General features: G+C 51.5%; 2 protein-coding genes and 1 pseudogene across 3 annotated transcripts in view; all 3 read left to right on the top strand.

The window, feature by feature from the left end:
• Positions 1-1,112: 1,112 nt before the first annotated feature.
• On the top strand, positions 1,113-2,081 carry LOC309684200 (olfactory receptor 14A16-like; the record flags this gene model as incomplete). Its single annotated transcript, XM_082500142.1, has 1 exon — positions 1,113-2,081. One exon carries the CDS (start codon positions 1,113-1,115, stop codon positions 2,079-2,081), a length of 969 nt encoding a protein of 322 aa, XP_082356268.1.
• Positions 2,082-11,885: 9,804 nt separating this feature from the next.
• Positions 11,886-12,845, top strand: LOC309684199 (olfactory receptor 14C36-like; annotated as a pseudogene). Its single transcript has one exon. The product of its transcript is annotated as an olfactory receptor 14C36-like (transcript).
• Positions 12,846-19,929: 7,084 nt separating this feature from the next.
• LOC309684198 (small ribosomal subunit protein eS4-like) overlaps positions 19,930-24,636 on the top strand; it is a gene marked incomplete at its 5' end in the record, with an annotated part of 62,840 nt that continues 58,133 nt past the window's right edge. The window contains one exon of the mRNA XM_082500141.1: positions 19,930-19,974. Within this exon, the coding sequence (XP_082356267.1) occupies positions 19,930-19,974 (45 nt within the window). The remainder of the gene's footprint in view (positions 19,975-24,636) is intronic.

The following is a 24,636-nucleotide window of genomic DNA, read 5'->3' as shown; positions in this document are numbered from 1 at the left end:
GGGTTTGGAGAGGGGCACATGGAAACTGCATTCCTCTGGTCCCAGCAGTGGCCAGTTCCTTCTCAGGGGAACAGCTGAGTGCATCATCATCCAGCTCCAAGAGGTGCCAGCACAGGGCAGCTGAGAGCAGGGCTGCTGGACAGACCGACTGCCCTCACCCCACACTAAGAGACAGCCCCTCAGCCTCTCAGGACCCACAAGGCTTCACATGGAGTGTGGCAGAAAGTCCAACAATTTCTGCCATAAAACACTCCTTGGGAGCATTGGGGAAACAAGAACAGTACAAACAAAACAAAATCCCCACAGCTGTGCTCTGCAGTCAGGTGGACGGGGAGCAACAATGCTGAAAATACAGAGGGGTCTGGAGGACAAATCTTATGAGGAACGACTGAGGGAACTGGGGTTGTTCAGCCTGCAGAAGAGGAGGCTCAGGGGAGACCTTATCACCCTCTACAACTATCTGAAAGGAGGTTGTAGAGAGGTGGGGGCTGACCTCTTCTCCCTGGTGACAAGTGATAGGACGAGAGGAAATGGGTTTGTTATGTCAGGGGAGGTTTAGATTGAATGTTAGGAAACACTTTTTCACTGAATGTGCTATTAAACATCGGAATAGGCTTCCCAGGGAGGTGGTGGAGTCACCATCTCTGGAAGTGTTTAAAAAAAGGGTAGATGTGGTACTTGGGGACATGCTTTAGAAGTGGTTTTGTCAGGGTAGGTTAATGGTTGGATTTGATGATCTTAAAGATCCCTTCACACCTCAGCAATTCTATGATTCTATGATTATATGAAAATCTCTTTGACATTATGAGTGGATTTAATCTGAGATCACGCCATGTTCCTATTTGCCTATTTCTGCAGGGTATGACTGACCCCTCCAGAGCTCACAGCAGAGTTTTCTGCTCCCTGGGGCACCCTCAGCCACCACAAAGCAGAGCTCACAAGAGGGACGTGCCAAAGGTTGTCTTTAAGAGGGAAAGGCAGTCTCTGAAGCTTCAGAGAGATACAAAGCAGTTGTTTGTTTGTGTTTTTTTTTTTTTTTTCTTAGAAAAGTCTGCACTATCTTTGAACTGCCTTTTCTTTTTTGGACAGTGCCCAATGCTCAGAGGAAGCAAATGTCCAACAGCAGCTCCATCACCCACTTCCTCCTCCTGGCATTCGCAGACACACGGGAGCTGCAGCTCTTGACCTTCTGGCTCTTCCTGGGCATCTACCTGGCTGCCCTCCTGGGAAACGGCCTCATCATCACCGCCATTGCCTGCGACCACCGCCTCCACACCCCCATGTACTTCTTCCTCCTCAACCTCTCTGTTCTGGATTTGGGCTCCATCTCCACCACTGTGCCCAAAGCCGTGGCCAATTCCCTCTGGAACACCAGGGTCATCTCCTATGCAGGATGTACTGCGCAGGTCTTTTTCTTTCTCGTCTTTATATCAGCAGAGTATTTCCTCCTCACCGTCATGTCCTATGACCGCTACGTTGCCATCTGCAAACCCCTGCACTACGGGACCCTCCTGGGCAGCAGAGCTTGTGTCCGCATGGCAGCAGCTGCCTGGGGCAGTGGGTTTCTCTATTCTCTCCTGCACACGGCCAATACATTTTCACTGCCCCTCTGCCAAGGCAATGCCCTGGACCAGTTCTTCTGTGAAATCCCCCACATCCTCAAGCTCTCCTGCTCAGATGCTGTGCTTAGGGAAGGTGGGCTTATTGTGGTCAGTGTCTGTTTAGTCTTTGGGTGTTTTGTTTTCATTGTGCTGTCCTATGTGCAGATCTTGAGGGCCGTGCTGAGGATCCCCTCTGAGCAGGGATGGCACAAAGCCTTTTCCACGTGCCTTCCTCACCTGGCCGTGGTCTCCCTCTTTGTCAGCACTGGCATATTTGCCTACCTGAAGCCCCCCTCCATCTCCTCAAAATTCCTGAACCTGTTGGTGTCATTTCTGTACTCGGTGGTGCCTCCAGCAGTGAACCCCCTCATCTACAGCATGAGGAACCAGGAGATCAAGGATGCCCTGTGGAAACTGATTACTGGGTTTTTTTTGGAGGATGCAATGAACCACCTAGCTTCTCTTACATATCACACATGATGTAATGCCTTATAGGCCTAGATGGCCTTTGGTAGGTTTTTTCCCTTTTTTTTTCCTTGGTTTTTAGCTTTTCTGGGTTGCAATACTGCTGTCAACAAAATATTCATCCTTTGTCTTGTTTCAGTGTCAGCATCTGCCTGTCTTGTGTGAGCCAGAGACTTTGTGTAAGGAGCTGCTCTCTCTGTGTGTTTTAACAAAATAAGAAACCCTGCACCGATATGTTTGTCTTGCCTTGTGCCAATTCTGTCATGCCACCCTGGTCAGGAAGGTTGTCAGCTGAGGCTGCAAGCTGCCTGGGGAGGAGATCTCCTCAGCATGCCGGCTTGGTGGACATTCTCATTGGCCTCCATGTCCTGCTGTGGGACCAGTCCCAATGGGGCTGCTCTGCTGGGCTGCGCTGGGGAGAGGGTAGGAGGTGGCCAAATTCAGGGAGGGTCTGGGCTGGCGGGGCTGGCAAGTGCCCCGGAGAAGGAAACCCCAGGGAAGTGTGGCAGTGTGCAGGGTGGGGGCACACAGCAGTGTCCTGGCAAAGCCAGGCTCCTGCAAGAGACATGACAGAGCAGCAGAGCAGTGTCTGGGCTGTGACTGTGCCCATAGGACACCGCAGGGAAGTTGCCCCATGGTCACCATCATGGTCCAGCCAAGAACAACCTCCATTTCTAGCAATGGCCTCTCGCCCCTGCTCAGAGAGGTACTTTGTCCCTTCAGATAGAGGGACACCAAATGAGAAGGTCAGAAGTCCACCTTTGCATTGTACACATGAGACCTAAGCATGCACAGCATGTGCGTGTGGGGAGATGGACCTGAGTGAGCACAAATGACATCGTCTATTCCTGGGGGTGCCATGAAGGCAAGTGCGACAGACGAGGTCACTTCACTTGGAGAGTAACATTCCCTGGGGAAACACCTGGATGCAGCACTGGGATGTGCTTCCTTGAACCAAGGTCCCCGTTTCCGTTCCTCCGGAGGAGAGCAGAGCAGGGGGACACACCGCAGGGCTGCGGTGCTTCCCAGATTCTGGGGGTGGCGGCAGGAGGTCAGAGAGACACTGTGACCACCGCCGTGCACTGCCTCTGCATGGGCAAGGGAAGGACTCGTGTCTCTGATCAGCCATGTGTGTATGAGGAGTGCCCGAGGCCAGCTGAGGTGTGGGCACCTGACAGAGCTCTGACATTTCTGTGTGTGACTGCAGAAAAACATCCCCACCGTCCCAGGGACGTTCATCTCAGCTGCCCAGGACAGGCTCACTACAAGTGCTCCTGTCTGCTACGTCACCCTGTTCCTGTGACTGTGGATTGTGCCCTGAAAAGTGCCAGAGCTGCTAGAAAGGTTCTGGGCTCTATGGAGAAGGCAGATGTCAAACCCATCTTCACGAAGGGCAGGGGTGAGGATTGGGGTAATTAAACTGGTCAGCCTTCCTCAGTCCCTTGGAGGGTGATGGGGTCTGTCCTCCTGCAGCCATCTCCAGGCAGTGGAAGGACAAGAAAGGCTTTGCTGGACCAGAATGGTTAGGGGAAACAAGGGCATGTTGTGTACCTGACGTTGTGCACAGCTTCTGACATCATCTCCCACAGTCTCCTTACAGCAGAACTGATGCTTTCTCTCTGGACTGAAGAAGGTGATGGCATAGTGGATGGAAAGTTGGCTAGATGGTCAGGCCCAAATGTCCTCAGTCGTGCAATGTCCTAATAGAAGCCATTCATAATCAGAATCCCTCAGTGATCAGCATTTGGGCCAACACTGTTGAATGTTCTTATTACCCCCCTGTATGATGGAGGGAATGGAAGAGGGAATGGATATGGGTTGGCATGTCCCTTCTGCCTGAGTATCTGACGGGACAGCAGCGGGCAGATGGCGTCTTTGTGTCTTTCCATGAAGCTGAAAGGCCAGCAGCAGTCACATGGTTTAGAAGATCCCAGTGAGGTTACTTGTGTCTGCTCAGGTGAAAGGCCCCAAGAAGGCTGATTAGTGAGGTCACCTGCCTGCAGGGTGCTTTCTGAGAGTTTTGAGCTTTCCTTGGATGTGGGACAAAGCAGGAGAGAGCAAAACTGCTACAAAGTGCAGCTGGGAAAGTGGAGACTGGACAGGAGGAAGAAGCAAAGTCACATGAAAGGTAGGGCTGTAATGCAAGAGGTCACCCAGAGAGAGTTGGTGATCAGCCCGTGCCTTTGTGTTCCAACAAACAGCTGGTGAGGGCAGAGAGACATCAGTGAAGGTACAGAAATTCCCAGGGGAGAGCAAGGGGGGAAAACACCATGGGTGTCTACAGCCTGGAGGAAAACAGGGGCAGGAGGGGGACAACCTGCGCTGCAAATTGCCAAGCTACTGGCAAGGCTGGAAGGCACAAATAGAACCCAGGTCTTTGCCCTCTTGGCTATGGCAGTGGTCCCAGCTACCAAGGGCTATGAGACCATCCAGGTCTTAGACTTGCAGTCTATCCAGAAGCTGGGCATGGATCCCCTCCTCTCCACAGTTAACCTTCAAACAGACAAAACCACACATACACAAAAGGTTCTGAGATGGACTATTCTTGAGCTTGAAGATGAGGTCCTTGAACATATACCTCTTCTCTCCAGGGCCACATACCATAGGATTCTTCCATACAGCTCTCTCAACAAGCCAAGGTCTTCTCTCCTAAGTCCAGGACGTTGATCCTGGTATTTGCCGTGTTCCTTTCTCACAGGATCCAAAATTCTTTTATATCCCTGACCAGCTTTTCCTTCTTTGCAAGTCCCAGAGAGTGTCTCATCTCACTGGTTTCTCACTCTTTTGTGTCGGGTTGTTATCATCACTGTACTCCGAAAAGCTCTGGAATGACTTGTGCCTTGTTATATTGTCCCTCCAACAGCTATCAGGTAGCTTAAGCGCCTGAGGACCAGGAACCGCAGAAGGCCTCATCTAATTCTTTCTCCTCCCCTGCAGATCAGCAGGTCTGTAGCAGACACCCACCATAGCATTGCCCATGTTGTTCTGCATGATAATCGTCAGCCATCAAGTCTCAGCTGACACATTGTCCATCTCCAAGCAGAGCTCCATGTATTCCTGCAGCTCTCTCATACAGTCCCTCCCCCTCCTGGTCCAGGCCTATAATCTTACCAGTACCAGAGTCCCAAGACCCCACAGTTTCTCTTGCAGATGCTTTGGACCACCTGCTCCCTCCAGTTGCCAGCTCCCAGAGCCTCTGGTCTCTCCGGTATCCACTCATGGTCTCTCTCATACCTGGCTCCCAGGTCTCTATCCTACTGGTTGGCTTCTCCAGCCTCATGTTTGCCAGCAGTTACACACACTGTGACATGATAAGGATGCACGCTGGGCTCTCCATTTCTGCCCCCTCAGGTGCACAAGCACCTGTGACTTGTCATGCCCACTCCAGTGGCTGGCGCTCACAGCTCCATACCTACCAAGAGCAGAGAGCCCCCTCACCCCAGCAGCACTTTGGTGGAATTGCAGAAGAAGACAGGAGAGGCTGGGCTGATCACTTGCAGGCCATGGCCACACAAGGGGCTTTGCCAGCAACCTCTTTAAACATAATGGGCTACTTCTAGCCCCTTTTCTTGAGGTTTTCCCAAACTTGTCCATTCCCAAACAACCTTCATTCCTCCTTTGGCATCTCCATGACATCTGATAGTAAGTCTTGAACAAGCCCAAAGTGCTCTTTCTGTTAACACACAATGAGTGTCACACTCCCAGAGGCAGTAACCCCCACCCTCAGTCTGGAAGGTCACCCCTGGAAGCTCTCCCATTGACCTATCTTGGCCTGTCTGGAGTGCAAGTTCATTTTCCTCACAGCAGTCTCTAAGGTGCTGTAGTTTGGATTTCTGAGCCAAACACACTGCTGGTTTGGTTGTTGTGTAGCTGTGCTTGACAGTGTTGAGGTTGGGGTGTTTTTGTTGCTTTCTTGATTTTTCAGATTTTTTTCCCTGGTCATAATGAGGCCGTTTCCCAGGAGGGCAGCCAGGTAGATGCCCAGGAAGAGCCAGAAGGTCAAGAGCTGCAGCTCCCATGTGTCTGTGAATGCTGGGAGGAGGACCTCTGTGGTGGAGTTTCCACTGAACATTTGTTGGACTCTGAGCATGGAGCACTGTTGTAAAAGAAGAAAACAGTGACAAGACACAGCAGACTTCTTTGAGCCTCCATTGACTCAGCTGAATCCCTTCCCTCCAAACAGGAAAAAGACATTGCTCCCTGGCATTGCCTGGGTGTCCTGTCTAATAAGAAAAGAAAAAACGTATTCTTGGCCCTCAATCTGTCTCTGATTGAGAATTGAAACTCCTGGACAGAAGTGTCTCTCCCCAGCTGAGGGAGAGAACATCACGGATGACTTCAGGCTGTTTCCCACCAGATTGCCCTGGAGCCCCAAGGACACCCCCAGCGAGCCCAGAGGGGGCAGAAATGCTGCGGTGCTACAGCCCAAATATGCGGCAAGGGCATAGCCAGAATGAGCTGGAGCATGTGCTTTTTGACATCTATGGCGTAACTGCCAAGGCATGGTGAGACAAGGCAGACCCCTTGGGTAATGGATGGGAACTGGCTTTTCAGGAGAGACAGACTGGAAAGGTCTGGTGTGGGGTACCCCCAAAGCGATGAAGTTTCTTTGATGTATGGAGCTCCTACCTGATGAAGGCTACAAGTTGGGTGAGCCCTTGGGAATGAGGGTCAGAGGAAGGGCCAGTCAAGGTGACATGGTGGTGGGAGACGAGGAACCCGCAGTCAAGGTGGGGAAGCTGGCACAGTCTTGTTTAAGGAACCCAATGGAAGTGTCTGGATGTAGGAGCCTGGGCTTCACTGGGGACGTTAAAGGCCCTGGCATTTCCTGGAAGGGGAACACAGCAGTGTGAAACAGTCCAGGAGGGTTCTGGAGTGTCTTTGGAGAGCTTCTCAGCACAGCTGCCAGACAGGCCGACAAGGGTAATGCAAGCCTGGATGTGATCCTTGCCAGCGTGGAAGAGATGCTCAGGGACTTGAAGGTCCTTGTAAGCCTTGGCTCTCATGACACTGAAACAGTTGCAACACAGCTCCCAAGGAGAGTGAGGAAGGAAAGGCAAATGGCAGACATCAGAGGAGCAGACTTCAGCCTGGTCCTGGGAGTTTGAGTGGGGATCTCATGGTTGGCAACATTGAAAGGCAGCCGAGCTCACTACAGCTGGTCTTCAAGGACAGCATCTTCCAAGCACAGGAATGGTCTATATCAAAACTCAGCTGAAACTTCAGAGTCAATTCAAGGGCACCATAACGACCTGGTAGTACTTCAGGGACAGTGGAAAAAGACGCACAGATAAGACGGTATCACTGCTAAAATGTGGGCATAGATAGATCTGAGATATATTGTGTGCTCTCTGACTGCATTATCCCCAGCAAGGTCTCTCAGGCCTCTGTGCCTCAAGGCGGCAGGACTCTAGAGGAAAACAGCCAACGGTGGATAGGAATCAAAGCAGGGGCTACTTGAGCAAAGTCAAATGTTACCAGTCAGAAGGTACCAGATGCATAAATGTGTACTTCCAGAGAGGGAGAGAAAGGGCCATCAGCTTGCTGGTGCATGTCTATGGCGTATGAACCAATAATGACAATTTACAGACCAGCATCAAAGTTGTGAATATGAAGACTTCTTAAACACTTCTTACACCGCATTGTTTTCTGTATGTTTCAACTTCTGCCTAACATCTTCCTTCAGGGGTTGATGCAGTGGCCCACACAGAGGTGGCCACTGCCTCAGAGATACCAGTAGGTAGGTGATGCCCCCACGTGGCACTGGGTAACGTGACTCAGGGCAGCTGGGAGACTTTCTGGAGCAGGAGCTGGTGGACAGGCAGCGTAGGCCAACGCATCTCAGTTGAGACAACTCATTTCTCTCCCTTGAGTAGAAAGGGAATTCTGGACAATTGCACCCAAGCTGTCCAGGGCTGGAGTGGAATGAGAAACTAGTGCGACTAGATGTTGCAGGGTCTCCTAAAGGTGCTCACTGTGAGCCAAGATTGAATATGGAGAAACAGAGGCCATTAAAGGGAGGGCTTTGGGGTCTTTGGACCTGGGCTTGGCAGACAAATGTGTTTTCTGTTGGTCTAATGCCATCTGCTGTGAACAGTGGACTTGAGAGGAGGTAATGTGGACTTCATTTAAAGCAGAAGAGTGTATTTTATTTTTTATTCAACCATCTCCTCCTTTGTTGTTTTTTTTTTGGTTTGGTTTGTTTTTTTTTTTTGTGACATTTACGAAACATCCCTCTGTGTCTGCGTGCAGCTTATTCTCTAGGTAAAATAGGTTGGAACCAGTGCCAATGGACTGCAGTGGAGGAAGGTCAGCTGTGAACAAGGCTGCTGTAGTCCCGGGTGGCTGAAGAGAGAAATGGGGGTCTCACATGTGACTGTGAAAGCCCTGGATGTGTTTCCTCAAGCTGGATGTTCGAGCCCTGACCAACTTCCCCTAGCAATGGGGATCCTTGCCCTCAGGAATGGGATTTATTTCCCTCATGAGACACTCAGGACTCCTCCTGGGGGCAGTGAGATGTGGTTGTGTGTGATGCCCAGTGCAGGACAATGTGAGGGCTCCTCCTTGGCTCTATGGAGTAAGTGGGTGAGTGAAGTGGCAGGAAAGCGCTGGAGCTGAAGGGACCTGGTATCATCTCGGCATCCTGAGGGGAATAGACAGCAGCCATAGTCGGTTGCACGAGGATTTCTGTTCTGTTGGGCAGTCCCAGCCCCCACAAAGGGGCCATCCCCACCACAGGCTGTCCTACACTGTCCTATGCCAGTGACTATTTCTCGGCAGATTTAAACCACCACCCCTGTGTCCCAACCTCACCCTGACCCGATGGCATCCCAGGCTCTACTGATGACTCTCTGTCCTCACTGAGTATTGCACAGAGAAAAACACCATGGAAAGCTGGGGTGTTCTGAGGATTTGCCATTGGCTGTCACTTCACAAAAACATTGCAGCTTTGCTTCAGAGCAGAGACACACTGGAGTGGATGGCACATGGCAGTGCGAAGAAGAAATGAGGTTCTCACAAAGGTTCTCACCTTTCTCAGTCCACTGCCAATGAAGCAGAGTTGGGCTGTGTGGTCTGAGCAGCAGAGGGGTTTGCTGTGTGTTGTGTCTTTGCTGCCCTGAAGGCCTTTGGTGGAGGTGAAGCTGATCTCAGGAAGGAAGAGAAGGTGTTGAGAGTGTCCTTAGTGTGGACATCACGTGGTTCAGGACCACTGTGAAAATCATTGGCCTGATCCATGATCATGTCATCAATGGTTAAACACTGGAGGCGAGAAGAGCCAGCAGAGTTAGAGAGCGAAGGAACTCATTAGGAGACCCTGGTGTGATGTCCTTGCTGTTCGTGCACTCTAATGGAGAGAGAAGGGCCAGAGCTTGTGCCACTGCAGGGGTGGGATTCCGTCACTGGCCCAAAGACACCCACTCTGTCTGAGATGCTCTGGGTGATGCCTGTCACACAGCCAGGCTGGGTGGGGACGGGGCTCCTGTACTGGACCTCTGCTGTCCCTGTCAGGCACATGCAGTTGTGCTGGAGAGCCCTGGCACCTCCCGAGCACTACAGGATGGAATCTGTAATCTAAATTGAGGTTCAGCTGCCCTGAATTAGGTCAGGCAATGAAGGGATGCACATGAGACAACTGCCATCATACTCCGGGAACATGTGGAAAAGACAGCTGATGGAGAAGAGAGAGAGAGACTGAGCTCTCCCTGTGCCACATGACTCCATTTGGTCAGCTGAATCCCTCTAGGGGCTGCCGTGGGCAGAAGGAAGAGTTTCAGGGGCACTTGTCCTCCATGTGGACACCTTGTGTCATTGAAGTTGGCCAAAGGGATTTCCCACCAGCTTCCAACAAGACGCCCCCAGATGCTGCCCTGTCTCTATGAACTGCTCCATTAGAGCTGGCAGTTCCCACCATGCCTCTTGGTCACTCCTGGCACCAAAGATGTCCCCAGGTGTCTGTGTCCGAACATCTTCCTCCTGCCCTCCCTCTCCATTACTTCACAAGGGAGCTGAGACCAGGAGCTCACATGCAGGAGCCGCTTTTGTGCCCTTGTGAAGTGAGGCCAGAGGAATGCCACCTGCTGGGGGTTTGTGGTGTGCATGGGATGGAGCTAACTCCTGTTGTAGCCCCAGGGACTACAAACCCAGGCTGAGAAGCCTCCTTTGACTCAGCTAAATGCCTTCCCTCCTAACAGGAAAAGGAGATTGCTCCCTGGAATTGTCTAGGTATCTTGTCTAATAAAAATAGAAAAAAGTTATTCTTCGACCTCAGACTTTCTCTGACTGAGAATTGAAACTGCTGGATGGAAGTTTCACTCTCCAGCTGATAGAGAAAACATCAGTGCTGACTTCAGCTTGTTTCCCAGCAGGTTGCCCTGGAGCCCCAGGGACATCTCTGCGGGAGCCCAGAGGGGACAGAGACAGTGCCACTGTGGGCTGGTCCTCTGCTGCTGAGCTGGGCCGGGCTGCTGGGCCAGAGGGAGCTCCTGGCAAGCGGGCAGCGCTGCAGAGAGACAGCTCTGCCCAGGAGCAGCTCCTCTGCACAGCACAGCAGGGCTGAGGGCACTGCCTGCAGGCAGCGAGGTCAGACAAGAGAAAGGAGAGAGAGATAAGGGCCGTCTGGGGTGTCTTTCCTATAGCTGAGAGGTCCCTGGGAGAGAGATCTTCGCAGCCTTTCACACAGTAAGTCTCTGGCTGTGGGGCAACGCAAGTGAGTTCCTGGCAGTGTCTCCTACACCTGGCACATGCCATGGCTGATAGGAGCTGTCAGGACGGCTCTCCTGGCTTTTCTGGTGTGGAGCAGGAGGACGTGCTTCAGAGCAGGGATGCCCCACTGCACTTTCAGAGGGACAATGAAGGTCAGCTGCCTTCTCCCAGGGATGGCTCTGGGGTTTGAAGATAGGTGTGCAGGCAGGGGTGGGCAGGGCTGTCCTTGCCAGCAGGGTCCCTGCACCCCGGGGGCTGTGTGCTGGGGCAGGGACTCTGCCGCCTGCCAGGGTCAGCTCTCCGCCTGCCCGGGGAGCTCCCACGGCACTGTGGGGAGAAGCTGTGGGTGGAAGGAGCAACTCCTTGCATGGCAGGGTTCTGCTTCTTGCGAGGGAGGACTGCGTGGGTCAGGGCTGCTCACAGCTCAAGGGCAGTGGCAGAGGACACTTTTCAAGAAGTGAAAAGATGGCACCTTCCTGCCATCTCCTGTAATGAGGCCTCCTTCTACTGAAAGTTCCCACCCCAATCTCCTCTCTCGCCCAGCAGAGCTGCTGACATCAAGGTTGTGGGGTTTCTGGCCAAGGTGCCTCCTCAGCAGCCACACACCAAGGAGAAGAAACTCCTGAGCACTGTCTATAGGTCCCTTTCCTCCCTCAGCAGGACCATTTCTCCATTTTCCCCTCCTGTCCATGCTGCTCTTGTTCTTACCCTCGTACTCTCTGGGGACAAGGGGTTTCAGGTGGGACTTTATCTGGCATTCTCCTGATGGAAAATGATGACCAGCTTGTCTTCATGACACATGGATTAGCGATGAGGCAAACGGTGACTTTCAGAAGCTGCCACACGTTCCCAGATGCCCACTGCTGTCAAGCAGGGGTGACTGCTCGGGAGCCCATGGGCAGAAGCCTCCTCCTTGTGTCATCTTTGGCCAGCACACAGCAGAGCTCGGAACTTGGGGAAGTCAAAAGGTGCTGAAAGGAAAGAGGAAGGTAATGTGTGTTTGGGAAGGACAGAGGAGAATGGGACCCAGGGAATGTGAAGAGATTTGATCAGAGCAGTCCTAACTTGTGAGTGTGCTTTCCTCCTTTGGCAGAACCTCATGAGCAAAGGGATCAGATGTCTAACAGCAGCTCCATCACCCACTTCCTCCTGGCATTCGCAGACACACGGGAGCTGCAGCTCTTGACCTTCTGGCTCTTACTGGGCATCTACCTGGCTGCCCTCCTGGGAAACAGCCTCATCATCATCGCCATCGCCTGCAACCACTGCCTCCACACCCCCATGTACTTCTTCCTCCTCAACCTCTCTCTTCTTGACCTGGGCTCCATCTCCACCACTCTCCCCAAAGACATGGCCAATTCCCTCTGGAACACCAGGGTCATTTCCTATGCAGGACGTGCTGCTCAAGTCTTTCTGTTTGTCTTTTTAATTTCAGCAGTGGTTTTTCTTCTCACTGTCATGTCCTATGACCGCTACGTTGCCATCTGCAAACCCCTGCACTACGGGACCCTCCTGGGCAGCAGAGCTTGTGTCTGCATGGCAGCAGCTGTCTGGGGCAGTGGGTTTCTCTATTCTCTCCTGCACACGGCCAATACATTTTCATTACCCCTCTGCCAGGGCAATGCCCTGGACCAGTTCTTCTGTGAAATCCCCCACTTCCTCAAGGTCTCCTGCACAGATGCTTACCTCAGGGAAGTTGGGCTTCTTGTGGTTAGTTCCTGTTTTGTATCTGGGTGTTTTGTTTTCATTGTGCTGTCCTATGTGCAGATCTTGAGGGCTGTGCTGAGGATCCCCTCTGAGCAGGGATGACACAAAGCCTTTTCCACGTGCTTCCCTCACCTGGCCGTGGTCTCCCTCTTTCTCAGCACTGGCATATTTGCCCACCTGAAGCCCCCCTCCATCTCCTCCCCATCCCTTGACCTGTTGGTGTGTCTTCTGTACTCGGTGGTGCCTCCAGCAGTGAACCCCCTCATCTACAGCATGAGGAACCAGGAGCTCAAGGATGCCCTAAGGAAACTTATGACTGGTTTCTTTTCAGAAGCAGCAATTACATATCCAATCTTCTTCTACAGATAACACATGATGTAACACATTAGAGGCCCAGACTCTCTTGACTAGTTTTTTTTTTTTTCCTCTCATTCCTTTGGTTTTTATCTTTTCTGGGTTGTATTAATACTGTGAACAAAAGACTCACCCTTTATCCTATTTCTATGTCAGCATCTGCATGTTTTGTGTGAGCCAGGGACTTTTTATCAGTAAGGAGCTGCTCTCTCAGTGTGTTTAAACAAAATAAAAGACCCTTTGCTAACTTTTTTGTCCAAGATCCTTTCTCCGAGATCTTCTCTCGAGCTGCATGGGCAGCGTCTGTGTGCTGAGGTGGAGGGGTCAGGAGCCACCTGAGCTGGGCCTGCCTCCCAGCCTGACCAGCATGGCCCTGGGCACCACAGACCCCGGCTCTGCAGAGCCACACAACCAGCTCGGGGGCTGTGGGACACCTGGGGTGGGGGTGCAGGAATGGCTGGCCAGGCCAGCATGGATGAGCCATCTCGGGAAGAGGCTCTGAGGGGAGATGGGCTGTGCCAGGAGCATAGCAGGGCAGACATGGACAGAGAAACCCTTCGCTGTAGTGGGGCATCTTGGGCCAGCTGCCCTGTCCCTGGGGCAAAAGGACCTTCCTGAGGATGCCCTGGGCCAATTCTCTCATGCCACCATGGGCAGGAAGGTTGTCAGCTGGGGCTGCAAGCTGCCTGGGGAGGAGATCTCCTCAGCATGCCGGCTGGGTGGACTTTCTGTTGTGGAGTCTCCTTCTCTGGAGACATTCAAAACTCGCCTGGACGCCTTCCTGTGCAACCTCATCTAGGTGTTCCTGGTCCGACAGAGGCATTGGACTAGATGATCTTTTGAGGTGCCTTCCAATCCCTAGCATACTGTGATACTGTGATACTGTGATTCTCACTGGCCTCCATGTGCTGCTGTGGGACCAGTCCCAATGGGTCTGCTCTGCTGGGCTGCACTGGGGAGAGGGCAGGAGGTGGCCAGATTCAGGGAAGGTCTGGGCTGGTGGGACTGGCAAGTGCACTGGAGACGGAAACCCCAGGGAAGAGCTGAAGTGTAGCAGTGTGCAGGCTGGGGGCACACAGCAGTGTCCTGGCACAGCCGGGCTCCTGCGAGAGACATGACCGACCAGCAGAGCAGTGTCTGGGCTGTGCCTGTGCCCACTGGACACCTCAGGGAAGTTTCCCCAGTGCCACCATCATGGTCCAGCCAAGAACAACCTCTATGTCCAGCAATGGCCACTCACCCAACTCAGAGAGGTTCTTTGTCCCTCCATTTAGAGGGACACCAAATGGCAAGGCCAGAAGTCCATCTTTGCGTTGTAGAGATGAGACCTAAGCATTCAAATTGTATGCGTGTTGTGAGATGGACCTGGATGAGGAAAAATGCCTCCACTTGAAGACATTCTTGTAACCCAAACACTTGAGGATTAATGCAGAATTGGCTTTTACAAATCAAGCATTTTATTCTGTATGTCCCTCTGTTTTGACATTTTTTCACTTTGACTGCACCCCTGAAATCTCTCTAGTAAGCCCCATCAGAACTGATGACTAAAGGAAAATTATGCCCTGACTTGTTTCCTTCGGGTGTTTTGAGTGGGAATGAGCCCTCTGGTGCCGAGTTCCTGAACTGCAGCTCCTGAAAGACTGACCGAGCTTCTGAGGAAGAAGCAAACCTGCAGGTTTCTGAGGGTGTTAGCAGGCCCTGCTGATGTCCCTCACTGAAGAGACCATGGAGGGAATGAGAAGACACGTTTGCTGTCTCTGGGGACTGGTGAATCAGGAAGTTGGAGAGATTTGGAAAAGGGACAAATTGAAATGTGGAGATGACTGTGAAAGTCCTTGATGTGTTTCACCAAGTAGGTTGGCCGAGCCCAGCTCCCCATCTTCTGGGGAGAGGTATCCTTTACCTCTTGGGATTTTCTGGGCTCTTTCTGGGGCCAATGTGATATGAAAATTTGTTGTGCCAGGCGCAGCTCAGCAGTAGGACATGTCCAGGCTCTGTGGGGTACAGGTGCGAAGGCAACAAGGTGTGGGAGCTGTCAGGATCAGGTGTCCTCTCATGGGGCTCAGTGGAAGGGCCAGAAGCCATAGCTGAGCAGACAAGGGTCTCGGTGCTTTTAGGGGGGGGTCAAAGTCCTGCCAAGGCCCTTGGCCATCCTGACCACAGCCATGCTGCCCTATTGCTCTGCCTGCTGCCTTGCTTCCAACACCAAGCTGTGGTTTCCTGAGGACTTGCCAATGTGTGTGAGTTCCCCACAACTCCTCTAAACACTTTCAAAGCCTTGCTAATCCTCATTTATTATCCAAGATTTCCAAGCCCCAGACATACTAGAATCTGCTATGTAACGCACCATGCAGCACTGGAAGGCACCTCCTGCTTCTGCTGCTGCCTCACAATCAAAACTGAACCTATCTCACTTCAGCCTGATTCCCCCTGATATTTCATATCTTCTTCCTGCCTCTAAGGCACTCACTGCTACACCTACACTGCTGTCCTGGTTTGAGGTAAAACAGAACCAATTTTGTTCAGTAACTTCGCTTCTTAGCTGGGCCTCTTCTAACTACTGAAATTAACTGCATATTGTGCAGACAGTGTTCACTCTCTCAGAGTGATAAGACCAATTGTTTATAGCTGATGCCCAGGCATGGTATGCAGAGAGGCTCCTGCTTATACTTATTGCTATAACCCCCAAGGCCAACCAACTTTGTTATTTGCCCTGTTGGAGGGTTGGAAGCAGAAAAGCATAGAGGGGTCCCAGCTGCAGGGAGAAGCGGACAGGACAGGTGACCCAAAACTAACCAACAGGGTATTCTATCCCATCTGCCTCATGCTCAGTATAAAAGCTGAGGGATCAAAGGGTCAGCCCTCTTCCCTCAATGGCTGACGTCTGGGGAAGACACTGTTCGTCTGCCTTTGATCCTGATCCTGAAGGCAGATCCTGAATCCAGTTCCCGTCCGTCACTGAGTCCAGCCTGGGACTGCCCCAGTGCCAGCCGGTGACGTGATTGTCATCTCGGGAGCTTGATACAGTTTTGCATATTTTTCATTAATTCTTTTTATTTTATTATTAGTAGTTCATTAAAGTAGTTTAGTTCCTTCTAAACTCATAAGTCTCTTTTTCCTCCTCTGCCTCTCTCTTTGAAGAGGGGTAGAGGGGAGAATCTGTCGGTCCCATCTGGGGTCCCGCAGGTCCCCAGTAGTGGATTTTGACCTAAACCATGACAACTGCTCTCTCCCTGCACACCCATGTGCCTCAAAACCCCTTCCACTTCCCCTGCAGTGATGGCACCTCAGCCCAGGAGGCTGAGTGCATCCTCCAGGCTCGTGGATGTTTCCTGAGGCCCATCCAAGTGCAGGGATTGCAGGAAGAAAAGAGCACGGTTAGCTCATGGGGCATGACTGATGACAGCCACCCCCAGCAGCGGGCATTGCCCCCTGCCAGGCTGAGACATGCACACAGGATAGAAATGTCTGTTATCATCTCCGGTTTGCACAGGAGGGGTCTTCCTTCCTGCCATCTTCCCAAGACAATCCTCTTCCACCGCCCACCTCCAACATCAACTCTTTTGCACCACTGGTTGCAGACATAGTTTTAAGGTTTCGCTAAAGCCATCAGCCATCCCAATGTTTCTCACTGACATCCCCCGACCCTCTCTCCCACACCTACACATAACCACTCAGTGCTGCTCAAGGCCAGCCACTCTTCAGAAGAGCCCTTAAGCATTTGGGATCTCCCAGGTGCATTTTTATAAATGGCCGTGGTGAGCTTTCCTGGCAACAACCGGGCCTGTTTGACCATCTCTTAGGAAATGGTTGTCTTTTTAGGATCATCTGTGCAGAAAGAGCAGTCACAGAAAAGTACCAAATGGATCCAAACAAAAAGCGGAGGGAAGTGCCAGTGAGCACCAGGTGAGCTCCCCCCATGCCTGTGGCTTCCTGGCAAGGAGACTGTCCTGGGAAGGGGATCCAGCCTCTGCCAGTCCCCGGAGAGGGAAACCATCAGTGTCCATGCCACCTGGGGACACAACAGGTGACTTTTGCAAGACCACCCTTCATCTGAACTGCTTTGGATATGTACTTCGGTGTGGGTTGTTGTAGCTGAAGATGCTCCAGTGACCCAGATGCATGGGGATTACGCACTTTTGGCTATTCAAAAGAAAGAGTTTAATTCACTTTGTCTCTTTCCTTCCCTCTGTGAAGCAAAGCAGCTTCTGACTTCAGAGTGTGACTCATGTGCAAAGAGGGAAGACGGACAAACAATCAAATTCTGGGGCAGGGAATGTTTTGGGAGACTTTGGGGTCTGTGCTTGACACAGAACTATGTTTTCTGTTGGTGAAAATCTCTCCACTGTGGGAAGTGGATTTCAGTGGAGGTCATGTGGACTTAAGAAACAGCTGAAGAATGTCTTTGATGGTTGATTGAACTCTGCCTCCCTTTGTTCTTCTTTGTGGGCATTTTGAAACATCCCCCTGTGTCTGGGTACAGCTTTTTCTCCAAGTAAAGCAGGTGGGAATTGGTGCCAGCGAGCTGAAACATGCACCTACAGATTTTGCTAGGAAAAATTTCAGACTTGAAGAGGGCTGCTGTAAATCCCACGTACCTGATGAGAGGAATAGTGGGGTTGTAGGGACAAGAACGAAGACTGCCCGTGCAGGGTCTGAGGGAAAGGGTCTTGACTTGCATGACTACATGAGGAGACAGTCAGGATCAACATTGACTGGAGATTGCTGATGTCACTTCATGTGTAAGAAAAAAGTACAGAAAACAATAGAAAAAGAAGAAATTGTTTATTATTCTTGTTTAGTATTGGAATAATTTCCCATCTGAAATCTCTCTCATAAACCACCTAAGAAATTAAGAATTCAGGGAAACTCTGCCCAGAGCCTTGGCTTGTTGGGGTGCTTTGCGTGTTCATGAGCCCTCTGGTGCCACGTTCCTGAACTGCAGACCCTGAAAGATTGACCAAGCCTCTGGAGAAGAAACAATCAGCAGCAAAGCTCCAAGATTCTTAAGGTGTTTGTGGTCCCCATTGAGGGCCATCACTGGAGAGACAGCGGAGGAAATGCCCAGGCAAGAGTCCCATCCATGTGCAGCAGAAAGTCAGAAGCAGTGGTTCGAGGAAGAGACCCAACTGTGGAGGTGGCTCTGAAAACCTTTGCTGCAGGTCATGAATGAAGAGAGCAAACCTGGAGCCCTGTCCCCTGGGAAAGGGTGTTCTTCCCTCCTGGGAGTCTCAGGGCGTTTCCTGGGGGCAGAGAGGTGGGGCTGTGCAATGCTGAGTGCAGGACAGCAGTGGGCCACCTCCCGGCCCCTGTGGAGGTGAGGAGGTACGGAAGCTCTGGCGACATAAGGAACATCTGTCCTCTTGTGGGCATCAGTGGAAGAGACAGCAGCCATAGCCAAGAGGACATGGATGTCAGTTGTGTTGGGGGGGTATCCCAGCCCCTCCAAGGCCCCTGGTCGTCCCCACCGCAGGCTGTCCTACCCTGTCCTGTGACTGTGCCTGTTTCCTTGCAGACTTTAACCACCCGCCTGGTTCCTCGCCTGATTCTGACACAGGATGTCCCAGACATCCTTTCTGATCTTTCTGGTATCTCTCTGTCCTCACTATCTGTGTCTTCAAACACAAAATGTCTCTCACAGCATTCTTCTGGACGAGTGTGTTCACAGTGTACTGGGGGAAGAATAGGCTGAAGGGCAGAGCTCCAAGGGTTGTAGTGAATGGGGCTACATCTGGCTGGGGATCGGTCACCAGCGGTGTTCCTCAGGGTTCCTCAACAGGCCAGTTCTGTTCAAGATATTTATCAATGATCTGGATGGAGGAGTTGAAGGCACCATGAGACAGTTTGCTGGTGATCCCAAACTGGGTGGTGCTGTTGTTTCTCTTGAGGGACAAGATGCCTGTCAGAGAGATCTAGATAAATTGGAGCATTGATCAAAGATTAATGCAATTGTTATGGTTTGAGAGACCCATAACAATTTATTGTCATTTAGACAATAAATTCCTTCCCTTCCCTTCCCTTCCCTTCCCTTCCCTTCCCTTCCCTTCCCTTCCCTTCCCTTCCCTTCCCTTCCCTTCCCTTCCCTTCCCTTCCCTTCCCTTCCCTTCCCTTCCCTTCCCTTCCCTTCCCTTCCCTTCCCTTCCCTTCCCTTCCCTTCCCTTCCCTTCCCTTCCCTTCCCTTCCCTTCCCTTCCCTTCCCTTCCCTTCCCTTCCCTTCCCTTCCCTTCCCTTCCCTTCCCTTCCCTTCCCTTCCCTTCCCTTCCCTTCCCTTCCCTTCCCTTCCCTTCCCTTCCCTTCCCCTCACCTCACCTCACCTCACCTCACCTCACCTCACCTCACCTCACCTCCTGGCCCCTGCCCTGGGGCGGCCCCCGCCTCCCTCCTCCCCACAGGCTCTCCTCAGGGAGAGCCCCCAAATCTGTCCCCCGGGCGGCCCCACAGCCTCCTGTGAGGCTGGAAGCAGCGGTTCCCTCAGGGAGAGTCTCCAAACCCATTCCCAGGGTGTCCCCACAGCCTCCTGCGTGGCTGGGAATGGGGTTTCCCTCAGGGAGAGGCCCCAAATCCATCTCTGTCGTTGCCCTACAGCCTCCTGCATGGCTGGGAGCAGTGTTTCCCTCAGGGAGAGCCCCCAAATCCATCCCCAGGGTGGTCCCGCAGCCGCCTGTGTGGCCAGGAATGGTGTTTCCCCTATGGATGGAGCCCTCTCCTTCCCCCTACCCCACTCCTGGGCAGCCTTTTCCTCCCTCCCACCTTCTCCCCACAGCTCTTCCAGGGCTGGGAAAACACTCCTGCCCTTTCTCTTCCTGCGGGTTTTGAGAAGAGCCCCCCGTCTGCCCAGCCCACACGTGGGGTCTGGGCAGCTCCACGCCTTGTGTTTGAACCGGGAATTGGGATATTTCAGTTTTCTTCTGCGATCAGGCCTGGTTGTGAAAGGGCCAGTTGTAGTGGTTAGGCTTTGGTGGGTGAGTAACAGCAAATCTTATTGAACTTTTCCTTTTTTTTTAGATTTTGTGTAGGGGGCTCATTGTCCTCACGCCCGTGAGCTCTGCTCCAGGTCAAGCGAAGCCCCATTGAACTGGCCCTAAGGGCGGCGGCGGCCATGGACCAGCGCCCTTACGGCGTCGAGAACGTGCTTCATTTCGAGGTGACTCTCACTGTTTGTTTTTTTGGTTTTTTTTTTGTTTCAAAATCGGGGGGCTGCTTTGTAGCAAGGCTTAAAACCCCGGGTTGTGCCTAAACGTGGGGCTGATTTCAACCTCAGGGGCTGCGACTCCGTCGAGCTCCGACTCACAGCCCTGGCAGCACCGTCAGCGTGCCGGGCTCGGCGTTCTCTTGTATTTTGAAGGGTTTCTTATGGATCGGCAGCAGCCGGGGATATTTAGCAGCTGTGTATTGGTGGCAGAATCCGTGTGGTGAAAAGATCTTTGGGGTAAAGAGGTGAATAGGTGGGGTTTTTTTTGCACCTTGAGAATGTTTCTTGTTGCCTTGTACCTGTAAAAAGACATTCCAATCGTTAAGGCTGAAGAAGATGGTAACAATCCTAACCCCTCTGTTTCACAGGAATTTCACTTCTGTCCTATTTTCATAAAATTACCCCCTAGACAGGAATATGTTTTGTGGATGGTTTGTTTTTTCTTTTATGAGAGTCCTTTCAGCCTGCCCTCCAGCTGGAAATGGGCAATGCAAAGGCATTACAATGATAGATTTGCTAAATATGTTGCCAAGGTCTCTATTAGTGGCTTTCCCTGAAGCGGGGAAAAGACGTCCTGTTTAATTCTTGTTTGCATTTGAAATTCTCTGTGAAATGGATTAAGCAGAGAGGGCTTCTTTTTGTGGGTCTGCCCTTGGAAGGAGAGCACCTTTAGGAAAAGGCTTTTCTGGAGGGGACGGAGAACTTAATTGCTGATGGCTATAAAAGCGCGCCCTGTTTGGGTGGCTTAAAAACAAAACCCGTGAAAATCCATGACTGAACAATGAGACTTTCTCCTAATGATTGGGGCTGGTGTTTCTACTGATTCGCCAATTAGTAATGGCTCGTTCTTTATTCATGGCTGGGGACCCTTGAATTGTTTCCCAAAGCCTAATCCAGCAGGAAGTTCTGGGGTTGTCAAATCGCTGCAGATCAAATAAAAGAGAGCGGTTTGGAGTTGTCTCATTCCCTCTGTCTTTTCCCAAGAAAGAGGGGTGGAAAAATGGTAAAATGTTTTGCAGCAAAGTTCAAAATGGCAAAGGATGTACTGGGCGGGGGGGGGGTGGGACGTGGGTTTAGGTGTTGGTGGGGACCCCAGCAATAAACCGTAAGAGGTAGAGCAGCTTTGTGGGACTTTTGGGGCTTGTTTTTGTGTGGATATTTGCTCGTTGCAGACCACGTGCCGGAGCCCTCCAACAGAGGCATTAGAAAAAGAAGTCTTTTTATTAGTACTAATGCTTTGAATTTTCCAGTGTGGGAAAAGCTGCAAAAGTGTGTATTTCTGCCCAGCTGCGGAGAAATGGGTAATACTGAGCCCTATAATAGCTTGGTTGTTTTTTTTCCCCTGTGTGATGACTGGTGTGGAGGGAGTTTGTACCAAAGAGTCAACTTCTGATTGTGGGCAGCCCCTGTTTTAGGAACTGTTGCACAGATTGCTTATCGATGCAACTGCTGCCGCGACTCCCGCACTCCCTGCTGCTGTCAAGCTTTTATTACTTGTTCTGAAAAGCTCTTGAAATACGTGCTGAGCTGCGTGGCTCCCCTGAGCCAGGTGGCCACGGCCACTGCCTCCTCGGCTCCTGTTGGCCATGGCTGACTATTTTCAGCAGGATTCGAGTATGTCTACGTGCTCCTCCTTCCCTTTTAGCCATCTGTTATTTGAGTTTGGGACTCGGAGGCCTTACTGTCTTCCTGCACTCTGTTTTTTATCACTGTTGACAGTTCTGGATTCACCAATAACAGTACTCAGCGCTTACATCTGGAACGCCCTGAAAACAATGAACTCATTAATCCAGGGCCAAAGGTTTAGAAATAAATTGAACAAGGTCAAGCCTTGGGATCTTTAGTAACGTGATTCGGAGCCTTTCACCTGGCTTCTTGGTGGAGCTGGCGCAGAGGTCAGTGATAATCCAAAACTGCAGAGCGAGCTGGGTGCCCGTGGAAGGGGAACTGCACTCTCAAGTGGAAATACTTGGGGTCTCGTTGCCTGTGGGAGGGAAAGGGACAGCAAGAGTCAACCTAAAGGAACTTCTCACCTTCAGAGGTCGGGCTCTGGAGGTGACGGTTAATTGAGGGGAGTCGTGGAAGCGTGCCTTACTGAGCAACATGCTGCTGCTGGCCCGAGACTAAATGTCTCCAAAGTTTGGGGTTGGTTTAAATGCTTTTTGGTTATTAGTTGGATGTCACTCTTACAAGCACCTCTTGCCCTATCTGGAGGGGTTTGCTGCTGCCTCCTGCATTGGGCCGAGGGGACCGTCAGCCCTCAGGACAGGGACTTTCTCAGGCGTGGAGGTTAAACCTGGTGCGTGCTGCTTAAAAACTGCTCTAGGTGTTAGTGCAGCGGTCACGGTGAGAAATGTGTTGGCTTAGGGGAGCCTGAGATTCGCGTTCCTCTTAACTGTGGGGGAATTTGGGGAGCCTAGGTGGTACAATCCCCTTCCTGCTCCCAGATTTCTGTCGCTGACCCGTCAGCAGGGTGTTAGCAGAGCTGATGCCCGCAGCGGCTGAGGGTCGGCATGATCCCGGCATCGCCAGAGCTCTGGAGCCGAGGAATTCCCATTCCCATCACGGCTTGTGGGGGAAATAGTGCGGTTTGATATAGCCGGGGTGCGTAAACGGGGATTCCTCTTTGCACATGTGCTTACAGGGTGCACGCAGGTGTGTTACTTGGAGTGTTTCTTAATGCCTGCAAATCTTTACGAGATTGGTTAATGAGCGTTGCTTTGCTGTGCAAGTGCAAAGTGTTAATTTCATGGAGAAACCAGCTCGGATGTTCCGTTTAGGCATTCTGCCTTTGAAAAAAGAAAAATATTTTAAAGCTTTCCTTGCAGGCAGAATAACATCTGCTTTTGAGGATTGTTTCTTTCCCTGCAGGGTGGAAAAATCTACAGCCTCGCTAAGGCTGCAGAGGAAGAAAACTTGTCAGTTTCCTAGAGCAAACTGCAGTTTGGAGAGGGGGGTGGTTTGCCAGAGCGCCTTTTAGCACCTCGTCTGGCACATTTCTTTGCCCTCGGGGCTGACATTTAACATCGCCTTTTCATTTGCCTAGCTTTTGGTTGTATGAATTAATGGGTGTTTCAACGGGAACCACAAGACCTAATTTCTGAGTCGCCATCTTAAAAATTGTGCAGGGACGGAAGTGGGACAGGGAGGTGACCGGAGTGAAACGCTGAAGGCTGTTAAGGATGGAATAAGGAATGGCAGGGCTTGTTCTGCTCACGCAATATGACAATAAAAGGCCACAAGTTCCTCGTGGAGGTAAAGAACCGACAATCTGGGAGGGCGTTCAGGGGCTTGCCTCATTGGAAGGGTTTCCAGGGCTGCCTGCCTGTTAAGACCGTTACTGCATTATAATCACAGAGGCAGGCCCTGAGTTTAGGTTTGGGAAGCCATTAGCTAATTTTGTGGTTAATTCTTTTTTTTTTAGAGTGAGTCTGTGACTCGGTTCTCTCTGCTGAAGATGAGACACGTCCTTCCCTCTGCTTTGGCAGTGGCCGCTTTCCTTGGGCGCAGGGACCGCACACCCCTCTGGTCCTTTCTCTGTAAGTAAATTGTGGCTGTGCCACCTTCCTGCCCGGCCTGGGGAGCTTGTCCTTTACTGAGTGAGAAAGCAAGTTTTTCCCAGGAAGAAACAAAGAGATCTAAAAATCTCTGTCTTTCTGTGCAGCACTGCCATCCCAATGCAGCCTCGGGAGAGGCACCTTTCCTCCAGCGCTGGAACCATGGCAGGGAAGGGACCTGCTATATCGTTAGGTTGATGAATTTCATCATTCTTTGGCAAGAAATGAATATGGTGACAATCCTTACTTGGTCCAGTCGGCCTTGGTGGTCAGCCCCCTCCTCTCTTTCCCTGTGGGAAGGCTCCGAGGATCTCCCAGGCTATAGGAACAGGCAGGCAGTAAGGATGCTGTGCTGGGAAGCTTTGACTGCCTTTGCTGTTTTCCTCCTGCAGATGGAGAGATGAATCCGCAGCACTTGGGAGTTCACCTTCCCTAAACGCTGAGTTTGCCATTTCTTATCCACAAATGATGCGTTTTTCTGTGCAGGAAACGGGATTTTTCAGAAATTCCAGCACGGTATGGGAAGAAAACGCTCCTGGCATTTTTAATGCAGGTTGTTCCTTTTTGGTGTTGCAATTAAAAAGCGACGTCTGTAACTTTGAAACAAATATTTGTACATATTTGTCAATGGGTGCAATTCACGTAGCCGCTGGAAGGAGAAGGGATCTTAACCGCATTTCTGATTTCAGGCTGTATCCTGATAACGCTGGGGATTGATGTCCCGCTGGGGATTTTTCTCCAGTTCCCATTTTTTGCGGCTAATTGAGCGGCAGAGACTTCCCAGCCAGACAGGCAGTGAGCTCTACAGACAGAATGCGAATGCGGATCTAACGTAGACGGTGATTAAACTATATTGTTAAAAGACTCCTGCCTTCCAAAGAAAGTCTGGAAAAGTGAAAAAGGATGTGCCTTTCTCCTTTGGGATTACTTTTGTGGCAGAAGGGATGGAAACAGCCCACCGGGCTTTTGTTCCGCTCCTGGCTTTGGCTTGGAAAAAGCCCCGAATGGCTCAATTCCTGCGGGGCCGACTGTGACCCAGGTGAGGGGCAGCTGTGCC

The sequence above is a fragment of the Vanellus vanellus genome, assembly GCF_965231255.1.
Source record: "Vanellus vanellus genome assembly, contig: HAP1_SCAFFOLD_45, whole genome shotgun sequence".
In the NCBI taxonomy this organism is placed as follows: domain Eukaryota; kingdom Metazoa; phylum Chordata; class Aves; order Charadriiformes; family Charadriidae; genus Vanellus; species Vanellus vanellus.
The sequence above is the reverse complement of the archived record's forward strand: the minus strand, read 5'-3'. Positions and strand labels throughout refer to the sequence as shown.